Below are 25518 nucleotides of genomic sequence, written 5' to 3'. Positions count from 1 at the left end.
AGTTACAGCCCCGACTGGTCGGGGGCCACCCAATCTGTCCCCTGGATCCCGAGTTACAGCCCCGACTGGTCAGGGGCCACCTATTCCGTCCCCTGAATCCCGAGTTACAGCGCCAACTGGTCGGGGGCCACCCAATCTGTCCCCTGGATCCCGAGTTATAGCCCCAACTGGTCAGGGGCCACCCAATCTGTCCCCTGGATCCCGAGGTACAGCCTGACCGGTCAGGGGCTGCCTACTCTGCAGAACATCCAGGCGGTTACATGTCGAGGATAATCAAGCTGCATAAACATTATGCCTGGAGCTTCCAGACATGTCCCTGCGCATGCGTCCACACATGCACAGGTCCTTCTGGAACCCGGTGTTTGGGGGTATGGAAGGTTATTACATGTAGGATCTTCTCAATAATTTGCCAGTTTGGAGGTTGCAAATGAAATTATCTACAGAATTTATTAAAGTGATTCTGCCACAGAGCTGCCTACCCACAGAAAGCACTTCCCCTTTGAGCTGTGAGCTGCACGTGAGCCACAGAGGCCCAGGGCCCCCGTCACCTCTGTGGGAAGCTCCAGATGTCACCGTCACCGGGACCCAGAGCCGCCTGCAATCCCATGAGGAACCCCCCCGGGCCCCTGCTGCCTCACCCTGCATTTTCTCCAGTTTGCTCATGTAGGAGTTGAAGAGGGAGTAGATGCGCTCCGTCTCTCGGTCCCCATCAATGTCCAGCTGGATGTTCGCCGGGAGGCCACTGCCCGAAGACGGCAAGACAAGAACAGAGAGAACGGTGATGTGAATGGTGACATTTCTGTTTTTAAAGCTCACTGAGGATGACGGAGTGATCCGACGCCCAACTCCCTCCTGACGGGGCTGCGGCACCTGCGTGCGGTCTGTGGAAGATTCACGAGCATGGAGAAGTGACCATGCACAGTCCAGAGGCCCAGAGACCTAAGAGCTGCGGCGACAGCAAGACAACAAGCCAGGCCCGTTTTGCCATGTAAAGTATGGCTTGGGATAAAAAGCCTCCCGTGCTGCACTTGGGCCGCGTGCCCTGAGGGGTCGGTCCCTGGCCCCGGAGGGCCCCTGCTGCTCCGCCAGCCTGCCAGGTGGCTCCAGTTCCTGCCCCAAGGCACAGCAGCTTCCCGTTCCCCAGACACAGTGCTCAGCCTCTCCTGGCCGGGACCCGGCAAGGATGTTCCCGGGTCTCAGCTGCTTCATCTGGGAACCAGATCCCCACCCCCAGCTCCGTGAGCTCTGGGGGTCTTCCTCAAACCCACACCCGCACCAGACAAGTCACACGCTCACAAGTCACAGGGGGCACCCAGGTCTTCTTCCAGAGCTGGCCGAGGGGAGCCCCTCAGGGCCCTCCAGAGGCCCAGCTAATGGTGGGGCAGGCAGACAGGGGCCAACCTGGTTTCCAAAGGAGGGAGGGCGCACATATGATGAGCATGTGGTGGGAACTTCCAGTCTCTTCTCAGAAGAAGCCTGACAGCACCCTGCCCTGGGGGTCTCCCCTCAGCATGGAGCCCCCTCGTCACTGCCACCCACCCGCAAAGATCACTAGGACCCCAGGCAGAGACAGGAGGACTCCTGACAGTCGACAGAGCCGTGGTGATAATGTGCTCTCTTGCCTGGAGACTCCTCAACAATCACAAGAACAGCCTAGGAGACTCAGCTGTGCGTCTGTATTTGACCTCCAACGCAGCCCCTTGGCCAAACTTCCCTGTACAGTGCACAAGCTGGACAACTGCGCCTGGCCACACTGGGTGGCTGTGAGACCGGGAAACTGAAGGGACCCCATGAAAACATAGCTGTTTTTTTCTTTTGCTCCTTTTCCAACTTCTACTCTTGCTAGGGCCTGCATGCCTGCCCCACTCCACGTGCCTTGTGACGCACAGAGCACATGTCCTCCTGGTGAGGGACAAGGGAGTGATGCTATCTTGGGAGTCTTCCGGCGCAGCAGGGAACAGCTAAGGAGTGGCCGGGTGGGGTCATGATAAGTGTTCTCCAGGACGGGGACTCCAAACACCTTGATGCCAAGACCCCTGGCTTGCAGGAATAAGTGACTTGTGACAGACACCTGACTCTGTCCTTGTGCGGACCAGTTCCTGGACCCCTGAGGGGACAAGGGCATCAGACCACAATTGTCAGTAAAACCTCAGGCCCCAAAGCAGACCCTCTGTCTCTCTCTATTTAATCAGTAAACTGCACTTTCACTTCCTGCTGGCTCACGTTTGATTTCCATCCCGCATGAAGCCCAGGCCCCTCTTGGCTGGTCCTGCGGGGCCCGCTGGGTGCTCGGACCCGGCCGGCCAGCGGCGGCGGGGAAGGCCCTGGCAGCCGGAGCGGCACAGACCTACCCGGTGCAGGGGGAGCAGCCTGGAGCCGTGTCCGAGGATGCCCTGCAGCAGAGCCAGTGGCCGTTCAGGTAGGCGGAGGGGTGGTAGACAGTGAGGCGCTTCTTGTTGCACTGGCTCACTTTGGTGAGGATGTCGATCCAGGCCTTGGCCTCCACACAGTTGTTGGCCTGGATGTACAGAGCTCTCTCGGGCTGGATGACCTGGAACATCTGAGGAGACAGCGAACAGGCTCAGAGAAGCCGCACAGCAAGACATCCGGCCTGAGCCACAAGGGTCATTATTATCGATGCAGACAGGCCCAGGGGCCGTGGAGGGAGAGTGGAGCCCACTAGGAGGCCTGGACAAGCCCAGGGGCCATGGAGAGAGAGAGTGGCAGAGAGAGGGAGGGACAGAGGATCCGAAGCAGGCTCTGGGCTGAGAGCAGAGAGCCTGATGTAGGGCTCGATCTCACAAACCATGAGATCCTGACCTGAGCCAAAGCCGGATGCTCAACTGACTGGGCTGCCCGGGTGCCCCGGGTCTCCTGACCCTAAAGCTGGGGGAGGCTTTTGGTCAAGGTGTGTCAGAGCTATCCTGCCCACCTTCCTGTCCTCACCCCATCCCCGCCTCAGGACCTTTGTACGTGCTGTGTGTCTGTCCCGCCGCACCTGAGCACCTGGGGCTCTTCCCCTTCTTCCGGGTAGGTGTTACTTCCTCTATGAGGTTTCTCAGAGCCTCCACTGCCTTCTTATTAGTCATTAGGCAAACATCCATGCATATCAGGCATGCCCTATATTCTGGGGACACAGTGTGGCCCAAACAGAGTTTCTATCTGCATGAACTTCCAGTCAGCAAGAAGGATAAGAAAGAACACGAAGTGCAGGGTGTGTGTGTGTGTGTGTGTGTGTGTGTGTGTTGGAGGAAGTGTCAGGAGAGAAACTTCTAAATAAAGAACCCAGCTAAGGGCAGAAAGATGACCAAGGGATAATTAAGGGACACCTGGGAGGCTCAGTCAGTTAAGCATCCGACTTTGGCTCAGGTCATGATCTTTTGGTTCATGAGTTCAAGCCCCACATCAGGCTCTGTGCTGACAGCTCAGAGCCTGGAACCTGCTTCAGATTCTGTGTCTCCCTCTCTCTCTACCCCTCCCCTGCTCACACTTTGTGTCTCTCTCTCTCAAATTAAATAAAAAATTTTTAAAAAGAGATAATTAAACTGAAGGGGAAAGCACAAGATGGAGAGTCCCAGGCAGAAGGACCAGTAAATGCAGAGGTCCTGGGGCCTTGGGGACGGGAGGTGCAGAGGTCCTGAGCCCAGGGAGTGTCGGGTGCTCCCAGCAGGAGCAGGCCAGGCAGTACACAGAAGATGGGGGTGAGTTGGTGAGGTGGGCAGTCCAGGGCCCTTGATGGCTCTCAGGGGAGGCCAGGAGTTAGAATGTCAAAGGTGTCGGTGGCCCTTTTCAAGAGGAGACGGTATGCATGGAGTTGATGGTTCTGGGAAGGAGAAACTGTGTGTCCCAGTTCCTGAGTGAAGAGCTTACTTACAGAGAGGTGGGGCTCCCAACCCTGCCCCACCTTATGCATACATGCACTGTTGCACAGGCCTCAGACTGCATGAATCTGTGCATGGCTGCGATCCCCCGTGGAGACTGAGCCCCCAGACAGAGGAGTTTGGTCTGGATTGTCCTCACAAATGGCCCCTCTGACGGGGCTCAGCGAGATGCAGGCCCGCCTCCCAAACAGATACTGGCCTGGTAGGTAGTTAGCCCTGCATGAAACTGGCTCTAAGGACGTAGCAGGGAAGACAAGCTGATGAATAAATGATGCTAAAATTAGGTGCTTTTTCTCAAGCTTAACTGAGAGCCTGATGGAATGAGAAGGCTCCCGGCTGTTTCTAGGACATTGTCCACACTTGTGCACGCCCTGCTGTAACATCTGGGGACACCACCGGCTGAGGGCACGGTGCTCCCAGCCCGCCATCCTGGAGATGGCAGAGTCTCTGCCCGGGAAGGGCCGGGGGTGAGGTGCAGACACCCGGCACTACGGGACGCCGGCATCAGATCCTGGAGCAGGTGCGCGGTGTGAACACCCCTCAGGCCCGGGAAAACACACCCGCCTGCCACGGGGCCACCTGCTCACCCAAGAAACCACGTGAAATAGTTCTGCGGGAGGGACGACAAACCCAGTCAGGGACTGTGCAGGAGCTGCTGTCTGTGGGCCGGGCCTTCCTGCGGTGGGGCAGACTCCTCCATTCACCCAGCCAGCGCCCCTGACTGAGGCGGAGAGGTGAGCTCATCACGGCTCCTCCTCAGAGACCCCGGGCCAAGACCAGTCCTGAAACAGACCTGCTGTGTCCCCCACAAACAGTGTGGCCTGAGGCACCTACTGACTACTGACTGCAGAGCTGCGCCAAAGAGGAAGACAGACAGACAAAGAAGGAGACAGAAGACAGGTCAGGGCCCCTGTCAGCTCCCAGGAGGCAGAACCTGAATCAGGGACTGGTCCTCGAAACCCTCAACTGGGCACCCATAGTAGAGCCTGCGGGGAGAGACGGTGTGTGAGGGCCATCCTCCCAGGGCCAGTGGTCACTGTGGACGGCTCCTGGTGTCTGAAGAAGGTTCTCAGGCAGCACAGAGCTGCTGCATCTAATTCTCCTGAGGCCCGAGCCCAATCTGCAGTTGGCAGGGAGGCAGCCGTCAGGAAGACACCGTGAAGCGAATGACCAGAGACGCAGGGAACAGAGGGCTGGGCTGGCTGCTCCAGACAGACAGCGAGTCCAGGTTCTCAGGACAGTCGGGTCTGAGTTCCTGCCCCCCACATGAGGGGTGTGAGCTCCCACAAGCCCCCTCTGAAGCCTCTGTGAGCCTGTGTGCCCATCTGGACACTGGGCCGGAGTTGTAACAATCCCCTTGGGATGGTTATGGGGAAAAGGCCTCCTAGGACAGGGCAAGCCCCAAACTTTGTCCAAACAGCTATCAGTGACCTCAGAGAGAATGGACTTCAGGGTCTGGAGGGCGCCCCTGGTGAGCACACACAAAGAGCACACACAGCCTTCAGGGTCCAGTGGGCACCCCTGCTGAGCACACACAGAGCATGGACTCCAGGGTCCAGGGGGCACCCCCCGATGAGCATACACAGAGCACCACCTAAGCCACCTGTTTCCCTGGACAACCACTGCTTCCGGAGCACAGGAAGTCATCCGTCTGAATTTTTGTTTATTTATTTGTTTGCTTGTTTGTTTGGGTGGGAGGGGCAGAAAGAGAGAGATAGAGAGAGAATCCCAAGCAGGCTCCACACTGTCAGCACAGGGCACATGCAGGGCTCTAACTCAGGAACCGAGAGATCACGACGTGAGCTGAAATCAAGAGTTGGGCACATAACCAACTGCACCACCTAAGTGTCCCATCAGAACTGTAAAGGGAAAAAAACGTTAAAATCGTCAATGCCCTGAGAACATCTCTGTCCTTACGGGACCATGTTTTCTTGTGCAAAAGTTTCCAAATTACCACCCTTGGTTAAGGCCTTTGGAGGGTCCTGCCTGCCCGGAAGAATGTAATGTAACTCAGCACATCATAAGGGGAATGAATCCGCGCTGAGGAGGCCACGAAACGGTGCTTTATCCACTGTTCGCTGAGCAGTGAGCTGGGACATCACTGCGCAGCCGCGAGGGGCCCGGGCCACGCCCACAGAGGGGCGGTCCCCCGGCAGCATCTCAGGCAGAGCGGCCACTGGGCCTCTTTCCAGCCACTCCAGCCTCAGCCAGAAGTGCAGACAGATGGTCGAAGAGCTGCAGAGAAACGCCTGCACCAGGGCCCGGGGCAGAGAACACACACACTCTCCCCCAGGGGCAGCAGACGGTCCCGCAGCCCCAGTCACAGGCTGGGGTTTCTTTAAAGCGGGAAGGCCAGGGAATGAGTGGTAGCATTGTAATTTTTAACTATGATTTATTACTTACTCCCCACCCTGCTCTAAAAAGGACTGCAGCTGACTTACCTGAAACACATTTAATAAAACAGAAAAATATAAAAAGTATTTAGAAAACTAGACCCAGAGGGGCACCTGGGGGGGAGCATCTGACTCTTGATTTCGGCTCAGGTCATGACTCAGGGTCACGAGATCGAGTCCTGTGTTGAGCCCTGTGCTGTGTGTGGAGCCTGCTTGGGGTTCTCCCCTCCTTGCCGCTCCCCTGAGCGTGTGCACACACTCTCTCTTTCTCTCTGTCTCTCCCTTCTTCTCTCTCAAAAAAGAAAATTGGGAACAAACAAATGGGAACAGATGAGGGAGAAAACGGGACATGAGTGCAGATTTCTGGGTGAGAACACCGGGCCCCATGCTGAGGGCTGTGGGTGGGGGTTTAGGGTGGCCACGGCCATCTGTATCCCAGGCACCTCACCACTGAGCTTAGAAGGGACGGCGTCGTCCAGGCAAAGCCAGCAGGCCGAGCAATGCGGCAGGGAGCTCTCCTACTGGGAGGGCCCTCCGCCTCCCCGAGAACAGGGCTTCCGGGTGCATGGGGTGAGCTCATGTGCTCCCGTGACAGGAGCTGACGCAGTGGCCCCGGCGGGAGAGGTGGGCAGGGCACTTCCTCCTCCACCAAGTGTCAAGGTGCGCCGAGACAAGAAAACCCAGAGGCCCCTGCCCGTGCCTGGGGCGGCCCCTGCGCGTCTGGGGAGACGGCACAGAAGCATGAGGGTCCTTCTGCGGGTTTCGTGGGAACACACACCACGTCCACGGCCTCGCTCCAGACGTGACTCCAAAGCGACTAAGAATATCCGGCGACCCCTGGGTCACGCCAGATACAGTCACCGGCGGCTCCTTCAGAAACCGTGCACGTTGGACTTGTGTGCGCCTGCGGCGTGCTCTGGTCACGGGAGTGGTGATGCCATTAGAAGTGCTGCCACTTCCACGGCCACACTGGGCAGTGAGGGGCCCGACCCCTCAACGACACGTGGCCCTGGTGTCTTCACGGCCCTAACCCTGACCCTAACCCTCCATGAGGGACGGAGCCCTCCGTGGCTGGGAGCCAGGAAATAGCGAAGGAATGAGGGAGGCAGGGAGCCACTGTGGACGGGCAAGAGCTAGAGGGAGACCGATGTGGACACAGCTCGGCATGTCTCCCACGGTCACCGTGAGCGAGCCTCTTGACAAGACACACCCAGGGGACGCACTCACCTCTGTGGATTCCTGGCCTGAACCCATCATGGGGGACCACCCGGCATTCCCACATTGAGGGATGCCCACAAGAAACTGGCCCGTGTGCTTCAAAAACACCAAGGCTGCAGAACACAGAGAAAGGCTGAGGAATGTTCCAGATCAAGGACACGACAGAGTGAATGAGTCACCGGGTGCTGGTTCGGGGACACACAACACATGTAAAGACTGACACTGGGTAGTGGACAGCGTCCTGACCTTGGTGGCTGTTCGGGCTACACACGAGGGAGTCTTGTCTTCAGGGGACACACTGAGACATTCACGTGGTTCAGAAAAACAGGCACGCGGAGAAAGACGAAATAGAAACGAATGAATACATTCAGCGAACTGGACCAGGAAATGGGAGTCCTGCTCTATTTTGCAACTTTCCAGTGAGTTCAAAACCAGATCAAAATTAAAAGTTTCCAAGAAACCCACAGGGCCCAGAGCCGGTCCGTGGCCCCCCGAGCTGCCAGGGAAGCACCTTCCGGCAGGTTCTACCTGCCCCGGCCAGCCAGGGCAGGAGGAGCCAGGCTGCTAGGCTCCAGAGCAGGGCGCAAGGGAGGCAGGGTGCAGGTGGGGGCCCACCACGGGGACACGACACTCACGTTCTTCATCTTGAAGGACTCTTCCTCCAGTCTCTCCACTGCCAGAATGTTCTCTATGGGAATGCTGCACAGGGGCTGGTCTCCTGTCGCAGAGAGGGGCTCTTGAGGGGCAGGCCAGGGACCTCCTGCTTAGGTGGGTGGTAAGCAGCACGCAGACCACGGGCTCGAGGGGTCTGGGGCCAGAACGCTGCAGAACACCTCCGCCTCACACTGTGTGCCCAGCAGGACCCGGTGCTGCCTTCCAGGAACCCTAAACCCTCTAGCCACGCACCTTCGGAAGCCAGGTCAGATCTGGGGGCACACGGCCAACGTGGGACTCAGACTCCTCCGCCTGGAGCCCCCGCCCCGCCCAGGCCACCCTGGCGGTTATGCTCCTGTGGTAAGAAACCGTGCGCCCGCCCGGACGCTCACTCCCGCTCTCCATCGCGCTCCAGAAAAGCAGGCGGTAACCCCGTCAGGGCTGTAAACGAGGCTCTGGTCTCCCCCAATAAAGGATATGAAATCAAGTAAAAAGCCAAGTTTTCCTGTTACCTTTGCTTTTCTGGTAGGTAAATTCGTGGTTGGTCAGGCGGAACCATCTTTTCTTAAAATTCTTCATCCCAAAGCGTTTCCGTCCTTGCGCCCTCTTAATCATGAATCTGTGTGAGCAGGCCATGTTTGCGGAGGGGCTGGGGCTCGGGGCACACGAACCAGGTCCCCCCGCCCACAGCCCGAAGTCCCGTCTGCAACACCAAAGTCAACTGCCCCTTTTGTGTCTCTGACACCAGAGCAGCCGGCAGATTTTCAGCATCTTGTTCTATTTGCAAGTGGTAGGACTAAAACAAAAGGCAAACTTCTCTACTTTTGAAAAGTTTAGTCCCTGTGCTGGCGTCGACTTTAAATGACAAGCTGGCAAGGACACCAGGTTCTTCAGACCCTAGGACAGCAGCGCCCCGTGGCCATCTCCCACACGGGCAAGTCGACCACAGATGCCCCTAAGGAGAAAGGGCCACGGCAGGTGCGCTCCGAAGGCAGACGGACTGGAACGCCCCCCCCGCCCCCCGTCAGGCGAGAGATGCTTCAGGAGAGAGGATGGGGGGCACAGGTGGCACCTTCCCTTCTTTCTGCCGACAGGCATTTCTCCTCTCACACGACCCGCAGAGCGCAGGCGTGGAGAAAGGGAAGTGAACACCACCACATCTCGGACGTGCCCTGCGTGCATCTCGGGGGAGCTGAGGCATGGACAAAGGCGGGGACACGGGGACACCACAGCAGACACAGGACTTACCCTTCCTTAAGCAGGATGGGCTGCTCTATGCTCTTGGGGTCTCTTCTCCCAGAAGACGAGATCAAATCCAAGAACTAGCGTGGGAAAGAAAGCAGACGCTTAAAGAGAGAGCCGCTTGAATACACTCCTCCTCCCACAGAAAGTTCACCAGGACGCAGTCTCTTCCCGACAGCACAGCAGGGCGGAAGCGGCCTGTGGATTCCGGGGAAGAGTCCCGCATGTGTCCCCTGTGGCCTGGAAGCTTCCAGCCCAACCCCCCAGGGCGGTCTCAGGAACCGCAGCTGCCGCCTCACCTGATGGCTGCCCGGCTTCGGTAATGGCTGGAGGCCTCCCTGCGAGTGCACAGGTGGCCGTCCCTCCACAGCCACCTGGGTCCCCTCTGTCAACGAACACCCGCCCCCAGCTCCTGTCCCTTTCTCCCCTTCACAGTCGCGGCTTTTAGGATTTCTGAGAGATAGATATGTGTGACTGTTTCTAAACGCTAGAGGAACAGTAAGGCTTTCCAGAAAAGATTCTCCCCGTGTGCCGTGTCCCTAATTCCAGGCCAGGGTCCCCAGGCTCTGTGACCTTGAGGCATTTGTGGGGTCACCAGGAGCAAACGGCCAGGAAGGGCAAGGTGAGGGGTTTGCAGAACAGACGGGGCACACCACCAGTTGGGGAGAGGGACTCAGGGATGAGGTGCCGGGTCCCGAAGAGGAGTGGTCAGGGAGGGGCTGTGGGGGGTGGCTGCTGACGCTACGGGACCAGAAGCTCCGAACTCTAAAATGGCTCATGGTCAGTTCTATGTTATGTGAGTTTTAACTCAATCTTTTAGAACAATTGTTTCTTAGGAAAGACGTACAACGTGGGGGCAGTAAGTCTATGTTAACAGAAGTCGATACTTACGTTTTTTACTGCATCAGCATATTTTTGCTCGTTGAAGAATTCATAAAACGCAGCCATGTAGGATTCCTTAAAACTGGCCTAAAATGGAATAAGTCACTTAGCAAAGGCCCAGGGGTCTCTCGGCTCAGGGCCCCAAACTGAGAAATCTAGGGGCAGGGATCATGACGAGCTTCTGTTGCGGTGACTCAGCGAAGGGGAGAGAGCAGGTCTCCTGGTGGTGGAGGGTGAGGGCACAGTGCCGCCCCGGCACCCGGCCCGGGCGCAGCCCACGGCAGCCACACAAGCCACGAAGCTGGGTTTGGGAAGCCCAGCTACGAGTGGGGGTTCCTCAGCCGGTTCTTTGCTACAGACAACCCAACACCTTTTCCCACGTGGACTCTGACACCTGGGTTCCAGGTCTACGGAGCCCATGCTGACACCCAGGTGAGGCTGCTCCCAGAGCCTTCTGTGATGGGGGACGGGAGTGGGGGGGCTCCCGATGTGTGGAAGTTGGGGCACCCCTCACAAACGCATGCAGGGGCTTCAAAAGAACCACCCTGACACGTTTCACATGTAGGTCACTTTACTGTCTCTGGACGTGCGAGGAGTGAGCTTCGTGCAGACCTCGGCCCAGCACTTGCTCGTCCAGCCGTGTCGGCCCCGCAAACCGGCAGGGACGGACAGAGAGGAGCGATCAGGCCCAGCGGCTGGCTGGCCGCCACATAGGGCTTATTTTACTCCAGCTCACAGACAGCCCGGCGTTTCCCAGAGCTGGCTGCTGGTCTGCCAGCGACCCGACCCCACAAAGAACAGAATGAGGAGCCAACCCTCTCCAGTCAGAAGGGGTGGCCTCACCCTACCAGACCAGTCCGTCCCTGCGGATCCAGCCTTGGGCTTCCGCCCCAGGGAACACGCCCAGCTGTCCCCACATCACCATCACGAAACATGTCCTCCGAAGTGCCCATCAGGACCCTCGTTCCTGGGGCCCTGAGGCCTGGGCAGACCCTCGGGGCAGGAAGGAGGCACAGTGCTTCGGCTGCCCATCAGGGCGCAGGCCTGCCTCAGGCACGGAAGTCCTCAGATGCTCAAGGCCAAGGCTGCAGTGTGGGGCTGCCCCCCCAATCCGACACGGGCAGGGATGCACTAGCCACCCCTTCAGGTGATGGTAACACAGCACACACTACTGTGATATCCCCCTCCTCTCCCGAGGCATGTCGGTCTGAGGTGACTTCAAATCCACTTATTTACGACAAAAATGAAATTGTGGCAGGGAGCATGTCCTCTCCCGTCGCTGGTAAGCAGCCAGGCCTACTGGACGTTTGTCAGCAGAAACACAGACCTCTGGCCTGGGGACACCGAGTCTTTGAGGGCCTCAGCGCCTTCCCTTGGCTGTGTTCCCTAGCAACAGTTGCTCTAGCAACAGGGACTTTTAATTCTATCTGAGGCCTGTGTCATTGCTAATCCTTCTTGGGAAGACACTGAGTTTGGCCTTTATTCCTCCCACCTCCCCCGCTTGCCTGGAGCCCAGGGACATTAATTCCTCACTGGTGCGGGCTATGTTACTTCTTCATTGCTTACTGAGAGACATCATCCGCCATGCTACCAGGCCTGTGAGATATCGCTGTGAATTACAAGTCCCACCGTGAACCTGCATTAAGTGCCCGGTTCACAAAAATGAAGTCAGCCTCTGAAGATAATTTGCCCCCAAACAAAACAGTCTCAAAAAGCATAGTTTCACAGCTCAGCAGGGCAAAGAAGTGCTTGTAAGCTGCTGGAACCTTCTCTCTATGAGCGCGCCGGTGGGCTTCTCCTTATAATTGTGTTGAACACACTCTCTTTTGTGTTAAAAAGAGGGAACAGTTAAATGACTCACAGACTTTGACTTGGACAAGCTGCCAAGCGTCTGAATGGTCTTGGAGATGAGCGTCAGCGTCCGCGACGTCTGTGGGTCCTGTCAGGAGGGAAGGGGCACTGTGAGCTTCGTTTCCGTTATACAGAAATGCTGTGATCGAACCCAGAACTACACAGACACGAACGGATGGCGTCACCTAAAAGCCCCCCAGCACCAGCGAGCTGCCGGCAGGTGACAGGAAGCAGGCAAACACCGGCTTTGGGAAAAGTCCGTTAGGTTCCTCATCCGGGTGCTCTGGGACCCCTTCACGATGCAGGCTCCAGGGCCACTGCGGACCGGACCCCAGCACGTCCACACGGCCCTGGCCGGGGGTCCCGCAGGCCAGGGGAGGGCAGTGAGACAGAGACCAGCCCGACACGCACAAGGGGCACTTTAAATGACGAGTTCTGAGTCCCTAAGGCCCGGGGGCGGCCCACGTGCTCTTCAGAGGGCCTGGAGATTCAATCTAGGACCAATAGACGGAAAGGGCCCCTTGCACCCCCCACCCTGCACATCCGCCAAGCGCTGTCACCACCGGCGCTCTCTGCTCGGCGCGTCACTAGTGTGAGCACGCAGAGCCCGGGGCCCTGAGGAGCTCAGTGCTGGCTGACTGACTGATCCAAGATCACAAGTGCTCCATTTTCTTCAAGGTGGGAGTGAGAATTCCTGGTCACGGCTCCAACTGCTTACAGGCACGGCTTAGAGAAGCCACGACCCCTTCCTGTGGATAAAGGGGCTCGGGGCCCGTGGCCGCCCCTCCCCATCCTCCAGCACACCTGGGGCCTCAGGAGGTGCGTGTCCGGGGCGGACGCTCACGTACCGTGTGGTGAGGCGTGAGCTGGAAGAGGTTGGGGGACAGGATGGCAGGAGCGAAAAACCTCAGGAAGATGAAGCTGCTCACAGCGGTGTACCTCACGTCCAGGTCATCTGTGGCCGGGACACAGAGAGCCAGCTCAGCAAGCCTCCCGGGGATCTGCCCGGCGACCCTACCCCTCCTGAGGGTCTGCCCCTGCCCCGTCGCTGCTCTCCCCTCACCAGTACTAAGAGCTCAGGACTTCTTGGTGGTGGGGTTCTAAAACAGGAGCCAGCTTGCCAGCAGGCCAAAGAGTGAGGCTTGGGGGTGCCAGTAACACCCCCGCCCCCACCCGGGAGCAGGCACCCTTCACATGCCCTGAAAGCAGGACGTCCTGTCCAGAGTGGGCGCGAGGCCCAGGCTCCACTGCTGGAGAAGCTGGGAGGTGCCCCAGCGAGTGGGTGGGAGGGGGATCGTTTCTGTCAGGTCCCTGGGGACTGCCCTGGGGGCTCAGAGGTCCCCTGAGGCAGTGGGACGCACCTGCGCTGACTCATGGAGCAGAGCCAGGGACGGCGACAGGACGGGGAGCTAGGCACCACACCGCCCCCTCCTTAGCCGCCTAAGGCCTGGCCTAAGCTGGCCCAGCCTGCACCCTGGTCCTCAGTTAGCCCAACGCTTCCCACCAGGGCGGGACATCGCTGCTTTGCCCACGGGCGGGTCTGCAAAGAATGGCCCCCGGTGCCTCCCTGAGGAGCTGGCAGAACTGGAAAGGGATTAATCCCTGCGATCCATCTTGCCTCAACTCCACAAAGGGCTCATCTGGTCTTTCTTGAAAATGCAGCAAGGCTGGCCTGCACGACGTGGGCGCTGAGCAGGGCCTCCGCCTCCCAGTCAGAAGCCCCGAGAGCCGGCGGCGGCTTCTCTGCCTGCAGAGGCCCAACTCAGACAGATTCATGCTCCGTCCTGAATGAACCGTTGTGACAAAACCTGGCCAGCTGGCCTTCCTCTTGGGCCAGGACCTGGGCTCTCCAGGGCCGCTGCACATGGGCTCTGGCGCTGACCCAGCGGCTACGGCTTAGAACCCTCTTTACGTGGACTCTGAACGTCCCTTCCTTGCCTTGCAGCGTCCGGTGAGGGGCTGTGGGCATTTCCGCACAGGGGACTCACCCTGGAAGCGCTTGGCCGCCGCCTCCCGGAGAGAGAAGAAAATGTCACACATGACAGTAGGGCAGCTCACTCCCGACTTGGTGATGACGCTGAAGATGCGGTCAACGTACTGCCGCAGATTCTCCTGCAACGGGACAGTGGGGGGAGACACCTGATGGCACCAGTCCGGGTCCCACGCCAGCCACGTGAAGTACAATGGCCACGCCCTCTCTGGGCACCACGGAGTCCCACGGGGAAATACCGGAGCTCTGGGGTGCAAGCAAGCCACATTGTGCCCCTTCCTCTACGCCAACCTCATAACATGGCGCAGAGATACAATCCCCTGGGATGCACCTCCCTGACAGCAAGAAGTCTCTCCTTTGAGGGCATTAAAGGGACTTAGTGTGACCTGGACAAATCATATGAAAGATTAAAACATGAGGATGGCCTGTCAAATCAGGGAGTTTTCTGTTTTAAAAAAAAAAGAACACCATTCTGCAAGGACCCAGATGGAGGTGGCCCAGGTTTGGGACCCAGGACTGTTGCAGCTGGAGGACAGACCAGGCCAGGAAGAGGCCAGCCTGGTGGGGAGGCTCTGGTGCCCCTGGGAGAAGGGAAGGTGCAGGAGCCGAGTGTGCCAGGCCGGGAGGGCGCTAGTCAGCACGTGGTGGCAGACTGAAGGTGCCACTTCACTGCCGCTGAAATGGCCAATCTCCCCAGCACAGGCTCCAGGGGCGTCCTGCGGGGCACATCCCAGTGGGGCCCCCAGTCTCCCCAGCACGGGCTCCAGGGGGCATCCTGTGGGGCACGTCCCAGTAGGGCCCCCAGCCCCCGCAGCGCAGGCTCCAGGGCATCCTGTGGGGCACGTCCCAGTAGGGCCCCCAGTCTCCCCAGCACAGGCTCCAGGGTGTCCTGTGGGGCACGTCCCAGTGGGGCCCCCAGCCCCCCCCAGCGTGGGCTCCAGGGGCGTCCTGCGGGGCACGTCCCAGTGGGGCCCCCCGTTCCCCCAGCGCGGGCTCTGGGGGGCGTCCTGTGGGACACGTCCCAGTGGGGTCCCCAGACCCCCAGCACAGGCTCTGGGGGGCATCCTGCGGGGCACGTCCCAGTGGGGCCCAAGGCCCAAATCCTAGAGAGGTGCAGAGCACCCAAGGTGGCCCCGTGCCCCAATCCTGCACACGGGTGACCGGCTCCAAAGGGTGTTGAACAAACCAGAAATCCTTACCATGTTGTTCTCGAGGTTTTCTCCATCTTTTAGCTTCACAGGGTCAATTTCACAGGATTTGTGGCTCTGGCATATCTGGAAGAGTGTTTGGGACAAGGAGTGAGCGACACAATGTCCAGGGTCATAGGCAGGTGTAGGTCAGGGCCTCAGGCTCAGGACGGACATCGGGAGCCACAGCCAGGCCCCCAGAGGCTGTGGGAAGAGGGCCTTCAGAGGGGCCACAGACACCGGCCCCGGTTCATGAGGGCACAGCTTCCTTGAAGACCCTTCCGGGTCAGCTGACGTGGCATCAGGCTTCATAAATTTTAAAAATCTGATTACTTCAGTGTAGCCAGGCCTTCGCCCATGGATCAAACCGTGTGATTTTAACGGAGTTTAAACTTCCTCACGTTGCAAAGAGCCCGTGTTTTGTGAAGCTGTTCTGGGGAACGCTGCTTGGGTTCCCGTCGGAAGCGTGTGGTGAAGAGTGGTCCCCAGCCGTGAGGGCGCAAGGGGTAACCGGCTCACAGATTCGGGGGGCCCAGGCCTAAAAGAAAGGAGTGTTCCCCGAAGAGCCAGTTTTCCTCTTGTACATCCTTTTGTCTTTACTGGAATGATGGATTCTCTGAAGTGAGAATTTTAAAACATTTTTTAACATTTATTTTTGAGGGACAGATCATGAATGAGGGAGGGGCAGAGAGAGGCAGACACAGAATCCCAAGCAGGCTCCACGCTCCAGGCTCCAGGCTCCGAGCTGTCAGCACAGAGCCCGACACGGGGCTCGAACTCAAAAGCTATGAAATCATGACCTGAGCTGAAGTTGGACACTTAACCGACGGAGCCACTCACGTGCCCCTGAAGTAGGCATTTTCTTAGTTTGAGAAAATGAGGGAGATTTTGGAACACATGGAAGGTCCCTGTGGGGCTGGGAAGGAGGCGACATTGAAGTCCTGGGTCTTTACACAGGCGCCAGCCATGTGCCACCTTCTCTGCATCTGCCTGTTGTCCACAGGGGCGCGCCAGTGTGGTGGTGGGGGGGGTCCTTGACCTCGTGGCCGCGGGACCTGGACGCACCTCCTCTATGGTGGGCTTCAGGGTCACGTGCAGGTAGTGCATCCCTGCGAGCTTCATTGTCTCGTCGATGCACTTGGACGTCAGCGAGTTTCCTCGGAAGATGGTGTTGGGGTCCCTGTAAAACAGTGTTGGACACCAGTCTGTCTTTCACGTAACAAGGTGTCAACAGAAATAGGGCCCGTGAGCACCTGTCCATCGGAGGAAGAGCCCCGCTCACCCTGGTGAGGGCTTCCGGATGTTCTAGGAGGGAAAGGAGACTGGTCCAGGCGCCCCACAGCTGGGAACCCCAGCCCCGGCCCTGCCCCTGTGACAAACCTGAGGACTCAGTGGAACAGCCGCACCCCCGGCCTCGCCCTGATGAGGGTGGGTTCTGCGCCAAGTTCACACCCCAAGGACCAGGCCGGGGCCACACAGGAAGCAGCAGGGCAGCGACTGTCACAGGCCATGCCCATGCCTTCTATCACCCAGGGTGCATTCTGGTACTTTCTGAACCAGGAGCTCCAGGGAGAGATTCTTCTTGGCAGAACCCACCCCCATGGAGTGGGTGCAGGTCCTGGGGCGGCAGCGACCCAGCCCCTTGCTGTGGGCCCGACAGTGAGCCTGCCACCCCGAGCCACCCCCAAGGCCACCTCAAGGGGTGCCCTTGCTCACCCGCTTCTCGCTCACACACCTCGGATCTCCAAGAGAAAAGGTGTATTTCTGAGGGTGGGCAAGTGTGTCTCCGGAAGACAGCCTGAGCCCACATGCGTCTCTTTAGCCGGCCCAGTCCGGCGCTCTGACCGGCGCGGGGGACACTGCTGCTGGCCAGGCCACCCGCCCCGCCCGGACCCGGCCACCCACTCACTGGGTCCTCCGGACCTCGGCGTTGGCAATGGCGCTGATGAAGGGCACGACCCTGCCGTAGTGCAGGAAGAGCCTCACCAGTGGGACGGCGGCCTCCTGCTTCTCCCTGCACACCTCGCCCAGGATGTGTGCTGCGGATGCCGACACGGGCTGCGGGGAGCAGAGACTCCATGAGGCCCAGTGCAGACCCCCAACCCTGGGGCCTGGACGGGACCTGGGGGTGGAGTCGGGCTGGAGGCAGGGTCCAGGAGTCTCGAGTGGGGCCCGAGGGGCAGAGTCGGGGTCGGGGGCGGGGGGGGCGTGGGCAGGTGGCCCAGGGCACTGCGGGCACAGGCACCTCCACATCCGCAGACTCCAACAGCAGGTCCCGCAGCGAGCAGTAGTAGTCGGAGGAGAAGACGTGGTCTTCAGTGTAGACCACGTTCAGCCGCAGGGACCCCAAGTCCCCCGGCTTCAGGGTCTTGCTGCCGTTGTCTCGGGGCTGAAGGAAGTACCTGGGCACAGGGCGCATGGAAAGGGCGGTGTGAGGCGGCAGCACCGAGGGCCTGGTTCCCTCCAGGCCCCGCCCAGGGCTCTGCTGTGTCAGGGTCCGAGGCGGAATTCTGCAGAACACCTCTCTGCCCCCTGCCCAGGGTGTGTGGATCCGGGGTGCTGGCCATGGGGGACCCCCGTAGGGTCCTGTGTCAGCAGGAAGCGAAGCAGAGCAGCAGTTACTGTAATACATGTGGGCGGGGCTCAGTCCCAGGGGCCCGGTGACTGGCAGGTGGGCCCACCGACCCCCAGAGCACACGGTCGCTTTCTGACTGGACTCTCTGCTCCTATGTCTTCTGCGGTGTGGCCGTGCAGGAGCACAGTCTGCTCTGAGTCTGCCGGCCAGGCAGCCTGACGTGGGCTGTGGCGAGCTTGTGTCTGGCCAAGGCACCTCCTGGGGGTCCACTAGGCTGTCATGTGAATGTCCCCTCCTGGTTACAGGACTAGGGGCTGTTTGGCTCATCAGTACTCCCGGCAGGAACCAGAAGCCAGCTGGGGGCTGTGCCGGTGCTCTCCTCACAGAATTAAAGACACAAATCCCAGGGGCGCCTGGGGGGCTCAGTTGGTTGAACATCCAACTTCGGCTCAGGTCATGATCTCACGGTTTGTGAGTTCGAGCCCCGCGTTGGGCTCTGAGCAGTCAGCCTGCTTCGGATTCTGTGTCTTCCTCTCCCTCCTCCCCTCATGCTCTGTCTGTCTGTCTGTCTGTCTCTCTCAAAAATAAATGAACATTTAAAAAAAAAAAGACACAAATTCCAGTTTCCGGGTGATAGTAAACTGCCATTAGGCACAACACAGAAACTGGCCCACACAGTGCATCTGCAGCCGTGCAGGGCTCTGGCATGCGGCATCTGGCCTGTGACACCCGAGCCCCCCTCTCCTGTGTCTGTTAAAGGGGAGTGTCTGATGACATTCACTGTGATATAAAGTGATTTATGAAATGATCATGAGATAAAACAAAGGCACATTCCTTATGCCAAGTACAAAGCAGCCCAGAGGAAACAAGAGGAGGGCACAGAGCAGTGAGACCAGCGATCCGGGACGCATGAGGGGGGCAGGAGGCCGAGAGAGGGAGATGTGCTCCGGCAGCACCCTGTTCCCGTCCTCAGCAGGCGAGGCCCGGGAGGACGGGCGGCGGGGCCTCCGGGTCAAGGCCCTCAGCCTCCGGCGGCACCGCCCCTCACCGCAGCAGGGCAGCGGGGGCAGGAGCAAAGCCGGGGAGGCAGTACGAGGGGACCCCCCTGAGCCACGTCGTTCTGGCCACGCAGCACAGCCGCGTCCGCTCTTCCCCCTGCCCACCAGAGGCCGCGGGGCCAGGCGTGCGGCACCTACCAGGCGTCGTGAGAGCTGGACTGTCGCAGCACGTTCAGCGGGACCCGGAGTTCTCCCAGAAACTCATCTCCAAATTTCAAGTTGCTGGCATTCCAGAGGTCAACTCTGAAAAACAGCCGATGGTGTGCAGATCTCCGTTAGCGACGGCCTCGGGAGGGCAGGCCTGCCACAGCGCACCTCAGCTCCCAGGAGGCCCTGGGCCAGCCAGTCCTTTCTTCTTCTTTCTTATATATTTTGGTATCACTGACTTTAAATGTTTTTTAAGGTTTTTTTAATGTTTATTTATTTGAGAGAGAGAGAGAGAGAGAGAGAGAGTGAGCAAGGTGGGAGCGGGGGAGGGGCAGAGAGAGAGGGAGACACAGAATCTGAAGCAGGCTCCAGGCTCTGAGCTGTCAGCACAGAGCCTGACGCAGGGCTCGAACCCACAAACCATAAGGTCATGACCTTAGCCGGAGCTGGACGCTTAACTGACTGAGCCCCCCAGCACCCCTCTTTTCTTCTTTTTAATAAGAGAAGCATTTAAAAATACTTTTGCTTTGTCTGCTTACAATACAATAGCTAGGACTTCACTCTTGAATTTAAAGCTGAGTGTTGTATAAACACTTCTTTCTCTGAATAAGAAAGGGGACCCAAGTGTGAGGGCAGCTGGGGCACGGCCTCTGACCTCCCATGGGATTTGCAGACATGCAGCTGGGGGTGCTTGGAAATGGAAGACTTAACCTAAGTCTGCACTCAAGCCAAGACCTGTGTGTGGAGGCCGGCCTCCCTCAGGACCTGAAGCCACGGGAGGAATGAAGAAAGAGCCCAGGGTCCCACGAAAGGGGGAGGCAAGGGCCTCCACGCACGCTCCGCACCTGACAGCACCCCCGCCCACCCTCCCCCTCTCCCCCCATGGCCTCGTTACTGCTCAGGGGCCTGAACAGTCACTGCAGGTCTAGGGGGAGGGGACGCCAGGGTGCCCCCAGTTGAAGGTCTGTGGCATTTCCAGTCAAGTCTCACGGAGGCCCTGGTCTACAGGAAGGCAGATTGCAAATCATGTCAGATCCGAAGAATTCCCCAGGGTCTCGTGAACAGGTCAGACCTAAATGTGGATGACGGGAAAGGACCCCCGGGCTGGCGGCCTCATAGGGCCCAGGAGGGATGCCATAGGGCGACTGGGCCTCCAATGGCCACAGGTGGTGGGCATGAGGCCCTGGAGTGGCCCCTGGAGCAGACCTGGGGGACCCAAGGGCTTGACCCCAGGCACCCCAAGGCAACAGGACCACACGTGAGGCGGAGTGAGGCCCTCAGGTGGACAGAGCCTCACGCACACTGAGCAGCAGGGAGCCTTTGACCTCACCTCTGAAAACATACTGCAATGTGAACTCCAAAACCACATGTGTCCCTTTGGCGAAGTAAATGTCCTCTCAGCCCCCACCCGAACAGCGGGGAAGTTACAGCTCTGACTTCAAACTCAACTCCCAATGTCCTAGTATTAAAATTACCAGAAAATTGAGAATTCCTCTCTCTCTTTTCCCTTATGTTTAGAAACAAAACAGAAAACAAACAGAAGAGGTGAGTTCAGACTGGAGCCGCCAAGCAGGAGCCTCAAAACCCCAGTTCTCACTCACCGGATTTCAAGTTTGTCCACGTCTTCCTCCTCAAAGTCAAAGTGGGATTTCCGGCTGTAGCTGCAGGGTCTGGTCACCTGGAGGGGCAGGCGGGAGGGAACGTGTGTGCCACCCACTGCCCATAGAGCACCCCCACAGGCCGGCCACCCCAGGCCCAGGGAAAGAGGCTGTGGGCAACCCCCCCACACCCTCCCCAGCGGAGGTGGGGCCCTGGCCTGGAGGCATGCCCTGGGCCCCTGCCTCCAGGGGGCCGGGGTGGGGGTGGGGCTGTGCCAGGTGCTTCACTCCTCTGCCTGGTTGCCCCCCCCCACAGCCCTACGCCTCTGGGCTGGCTCCCTCCTTCCTCAGCCCCAAAGCCCCAGAAGCCCCCCCTCCAGCTCTCTCTCCTGATGTGAACCCTACCCAACCTTCCCGCATCAGGTTCCCCACCCTTAAGGCATGCTGGCAGTCCGTGCTCCTGCCCTAAGCCAGGCTCGCTCCAGTCAGGGTCCTGCCTGGCCTCAGCCTCCTCTACCTTCAGCCAAGCCTTCTGAAGGCCTCCTGAGCCCCCTCTGGTCCCCCTCACCCAGCACACAAGGAGTCTTCTCAACCTGCACCCCGGCCCTGCTCACCAGTGGTCCTCTTCCTACTCAGGCCCATGCTGGAAAGCCTAAACGTGACTTGGAAACACCACCTCTTCCAGGAAGCCCACTGGAGCCTTGACTGCCTGATGCAGGTCACAGAGCTGATAAGGTCTATTGTTTGCTATCTGGCTTCCAGTGTGCTGGGCACCGGGGTCCTGCGTGGGATCTAACGTGTGTACTGAGTGAATGAATGTGGCTTTACTAGAATTTTAAATAATTTCAATAAAATATTTAAGGGTTTTACATAAGTCTAGCCATTATCCTGGGAGAAAATAGTCTGGAGACCACTTCCTGTGGAAACTCCCGTAGGAGGCTGTCTGCCAGCTCGGAGCCGCACTGGGACTCCCGCTGCCGCTGCTGGGGGCTCAGCCCTAGGGCGAGTCAGGACTTCGGGCCGTTCGCACAGACAGCTCAGCCGCTCTCGGGGTCGAGCCGGCCTGGCCCTCTGAGTCTAAGCCCATAAAGTCCAAACAGAAGCACGTTCCAGGGTCCTACGGTCTGAGGCTGTGGGAGAGGCAGGCATCAGGCGGGCCGGCAACAGCAGGCCTGCCCTGGGGTCTTGTAGGATGCCGGCCCACCCCTGGGCTCGCCTGGACGGGGGGCTTATTGAAGTAATCTGGTGGATTGAGACCCGCATTCCTGAGTGAAATATGAGTATATGCAACAGAAAACAGCCCATGCAGCAGACGCAGTAAAGGCCTATGGTTTTATTGGGTGTTTTACGAAAAACAAGTTAGGAAAGTGCTGACCTAAGCTATTCTAGGCAGGCTAGATGTTGAAGGCTGTTGCAGCTTTCAATGTGTAACTCATACTAAAAACTGTTCTTTAGTCTCTCTTCCGGCTCCCCCTGTCTCTGGGCCCTGGCATGAATCCCCCTTGAAAGCAGGCTGACCACATCAGCTTCCTGCCTGATTGAGTCTCTTAAAAACCATTTTCTTCACGAGGCTATGAAACAAGAAGGTCCTTCTGGACAGAAAATGGGGCTCTGCCCTCAGCACTCTGACCCCACACCCCTTCTTACAGCTGCCTAAGAAGCCGGGCTCCCCCGTTTCAGAAACCGTGGGCTTCCTGGACACCGGCCAGAAAACGGCCAGGTTCTCTGCCTGTGAGCTCCTTGGTCCTAACCCATCTCTCCAATGTCTTTTTCCAAATCTCCCCCTCTTGCAGTAGTCACACTCTACATCTCCATACGCACTTTCCTCCAGCCTCACGACACACCTTCCCAGACTCGACTCAAGGGTCCCCACTCTGCGAAGACTTGCTCTGTGTCACCAGTCATTTGCTCTCTGGTCCCCAAAGCCACTGACTTAGCAGCCACTGAGCAAGTGCACTCATGTGTGCTCTCTGCATGGAAGCAAGCTCACGAAGACAGGCCTGCAGGCCTTACGCCGCCTCGCCACCCAGGACCTTCTGCAGCGGAAACGCTCGGGAGGCCTTTGCCGATGGATAGCACATCAGCCTCAACACGCTTCCCACGGGTCAGGTTTGAGCTAGAGCAGCTGCGCTTGCTCACTGTTCTGCCATCATCTCCGGCCCTCACGGGCTCCGTCTCACTCACTTCAGGGGCTCACGATTCTGAGGAGCCGGGGGGGTGTCTGCGCTCAAATACGTTTCCTTAGGGTGCCTGGGGGGCTCAGTCGGTTAAGCGTGTGCCATCGGCTCCTGTCAGGATCTCACAGTTAGTGGGTTCAAGCCTTGCATCAAGCTCTGTGCTGACAGCTCAGAGCCTGGAGCCTGCTTCGGATTCTGCGTCTCCCTCCCTCTCTGCCCCTCCCCACCTTGCTCTCTGTCTCTCAAAAATAAATAAACACTAAAAAAACCCAAACAAACCCAAATACATTTCCTTGTTTGCCTCAAACCCCCTCACTATTTCTGGTGAATAAGCCTTCCTCCACTGCTCAGGAAAGACTGGGTGAAGCCAGTAAAAAACCCCAAACCAACTGAACAATAAAAAGCCACTAAATCCTGATAATTTGGGAAGTATTAATTTGTCAGCATTCAACTCAAACGGGAGCAACCAATGGCCTTTCTTCCCAGGGAGGAGAGGAACGTTCCTGGCACTCCGCAGCATGGGGAGGGGGCCGTGTCCGGGGAGGGGGGGTGCGCTACAGGGCTGCCGAGGCCCTTCCGACCCACACTCCGCCCCAAGGGTCTCAACGTCAATGTTTGTGGTACCGAAACACCAACCTCAAAATAAAACACTTCGTCGAACTGGGGGTTGTTGGTCTTCTTCTTCACCTTTGTCTTCTTCGCTTCCGATCTGTGACCAGGGAGGAGGGCGTGCGATTAGAACCAGATCTCTCGGCCATGAGACAGAGCAGTCACACGCACAGGTGACTCACTGCCTTCACTTGTCTTGTAAATATTTGTCTGTCCCCAACCCAGATGGCCTGCAGACGAGGAACCCTTACCAAGCCAAGAATGCCCGATGTGAAGAACGTGAGGGCTTTCTTCACAAAGCAGTTTTAGGCAACGAAAGAAAGAAGAGTAAGCGAGAACGACCCGTCCCACCTCGAGGCTCATCCTGCACCGTCCTGATCACAGAGTGCTCACATCACGGCCCTGGAGTGCGGCTCGCCGGGGGGGCGGCGGGGGGGGGGGGGGGGGGGTGCCTGGGGCCAGGACAAGCGCGGGATGCGGTACTTGCCTGCACGGTCCTTCCAGGGCCACGGTGGCGTAGGGGTCACACTGCCCATTCACGATGGGAAGGCCTTGGCACTCGAAGATGCTGTGGAGAGAGTGGGGGTGTCAGGGCGGGAGGTGGGGGGCCCGCAGGCGGCTCCTCAGGGCTGCCCTGAGGTCCGAGAGGACAGCGGCCTCAGCAGCCCAGGGCTGAGCGTCCTGAGCTCTGGGTGGTGGTCCCCAACTCCCCGGGAGCTCCTCTCTAATGCACAGTAGTGGGTGCGCCGTCAGGAAACATCCGGGGGCAGGGGACAGTGTGCCACATTCGGGACACCCTCCTGGTGACTTCCATGGTGAGGCCTTGGAGAGCTTTCTGTGACTCATGAATTCAGCTCCCCAACAGCTGACACAGTGGATGCTACTGCGTGTCCACGTTGTGGGGCGGCGGGGGGGGGGTCCTGCCCAGGCATGACATCCATGCCACACGTGCCTCTGTGTCAGGTCCTCCTCATGCCTGATCCCGCCTGCAGGGCCTGGGTCTTGGCTCCCTTTACATTCCGGAGCACAGCTGGCCACAAAGCTCTTGAGCCTCTTTTCCACGAATCCTGCCATCTCTGTCATCCCTGGCTGTGCTTCTCTGGACTGTCCCTTCTCCGGGCTGCGGGCCACGCCAGGTGGGAGCACAGGCTGCGGGAGTCCAGATGCTCTGCCTCCCGCTGCAGACTGATCACGGCGGCTCTTGTCTGAGGCTTTGCTGGGGGAGGCACCAGGGACAGCCCCGGCCACCCCAGGGTCTGAGCGGAGTGCCCAGCGTGAGCGAGGGGGCTCTGCCGGTGGACAATCAGTGCTTCCTGGGGGCGCGAGCCCCTCCAACCCACGCTCTGCCTGACCCCGTGGTGCCCGCCTGCGTATTCACACAGGCTTGTGGAGCGCCGTGGAGCCCCATGCTCTCCAGAAACACCCATAACGGCTCAGACCTCCAACTGCAGTCTGCCTCCTCACCGGCCTCCAGGCTCCTCCGGGGTCACCTCCTGCCCCTTGCCACCGACACAGCTCCAGGACAAACCCAGGCCCACTGTGGCCCCCAGGGCCTGCTTCCCTTACTTGGGGTCACAGAGGTGGTACTTGGGGTCACAGAGCTGGACTGCCAATTGCCCGCCATCCAGAATGTTCCACCCGTATAGCATCCAGCTCTTCAGCTGACTGTGATGGGGGAGGGGTCCAGTCCTCACGTTCCCTCTGGGGGCGCAGGAGTCCTGACCCTACAGAGGAGCGTCAGTTTGGCTACAGACGCATAACCATCTCCCTGCGACACCTCAGGGCTCCAGTGTCTCCTTGCCACCGGCAAGCCAGAAACCAGCGAGACTGCTCTGCAGGGACCGGAGAGGGAGGCCGTGAAAGGGGGGAGGGGGGGTCTCGCGCAGCGCCAGCAGAGCCCAGCGCTAGTGCACACGCGTCTGTGGCACACGGGGCACGTTGCCCATGTGCACGACTACTCTAAAGGAAGGGGGCACAGTGTCCACAGAAATGTCCACGAACAATCGCTTCCGACGCGCAGCACCATGCCCGCTCGTCCTGGCAGGGACCTCCGCGG

General features: G+C 58.9%; 1 protein-coding gene across 2 annotated transcripts in view; it reads right to left on the bottom strand.

Annotated features, from left to right (window-relative positions):
* RASA3 (RAS p21 protein activator 3) overlaps positions 1-25518 on the bottom strand; it is a 118731-nt gene that overhangs the window by 12929 nt on the left and 80284 nt on the right. For both annotated transcript variants that reach the window (XM_029936394.1, XM_029936393.1), the window contains exons 6-22: positions 23950-24030; positions 23490-23562; positions 20680-20756; positions 19070-19174; positions 17544-17700; positions 17208-17356; positions 16364-16478; positions 15311-15385; positions 14110-14233; positions 12970-13076; positions 12132-12209; positions 10280-10357; positions 9395-9468; positions 8659-8765; positions 8128-8210; positions 2352-2560; positions 639-742 (exon numbers count right to left, since the gene is read on the bottom strand). In XM_029936394.1, the coding sequence (XP_029792254.1) occupies positions 639-742; positions 2352-2560; positions 8128-8210; positions 8659-8765; positions 9395-9468; positions 10280-10357; positions 12132-12209; positions 12970-13076; positions 14110-14233; positions 15311-15385; positions 16364-16478; positions 17208-17356; positions 17544-17700; positions 19070-19174; positions 20680-20756; positions 23490-23562; positions 23950-24030 (1796 nt within the window). The remainder of the gene's footprint in view (positions 1-638; positions 743-2351; positions 2561-8127; positions 8211-8658; positions 8766-9394; positions 9469-10279; positions 10358-12131; positions 12210-12969; positions 13077-14109; positions 14234-15310; positions 15386-16363; positions 16479-17207; positions 17357-17543; positions 17701-19069; positions 19175-20679; positions 20757-23489; positions 23563-23949; positions 24031-25518) is intronic.

This window comes from Suricata suricatta, chromosome 4 (assembly GCF_006229205.1).
Source record: "Suricata suricatta isolate VVHF042 chromosome 4, meerkat_22Aug2017_6uvM2_HiC, whole genome shotgun sequence".
NCBI classification, from domain to species: Eukaryota; Metazoa; Chordata; class Mammalia; order Carnivora; family Herpestidae; genus Suricata; species Suricata suricatta.
This window is presented reverse-complemented; position numbering and strand designations above follow the sequence as displayed.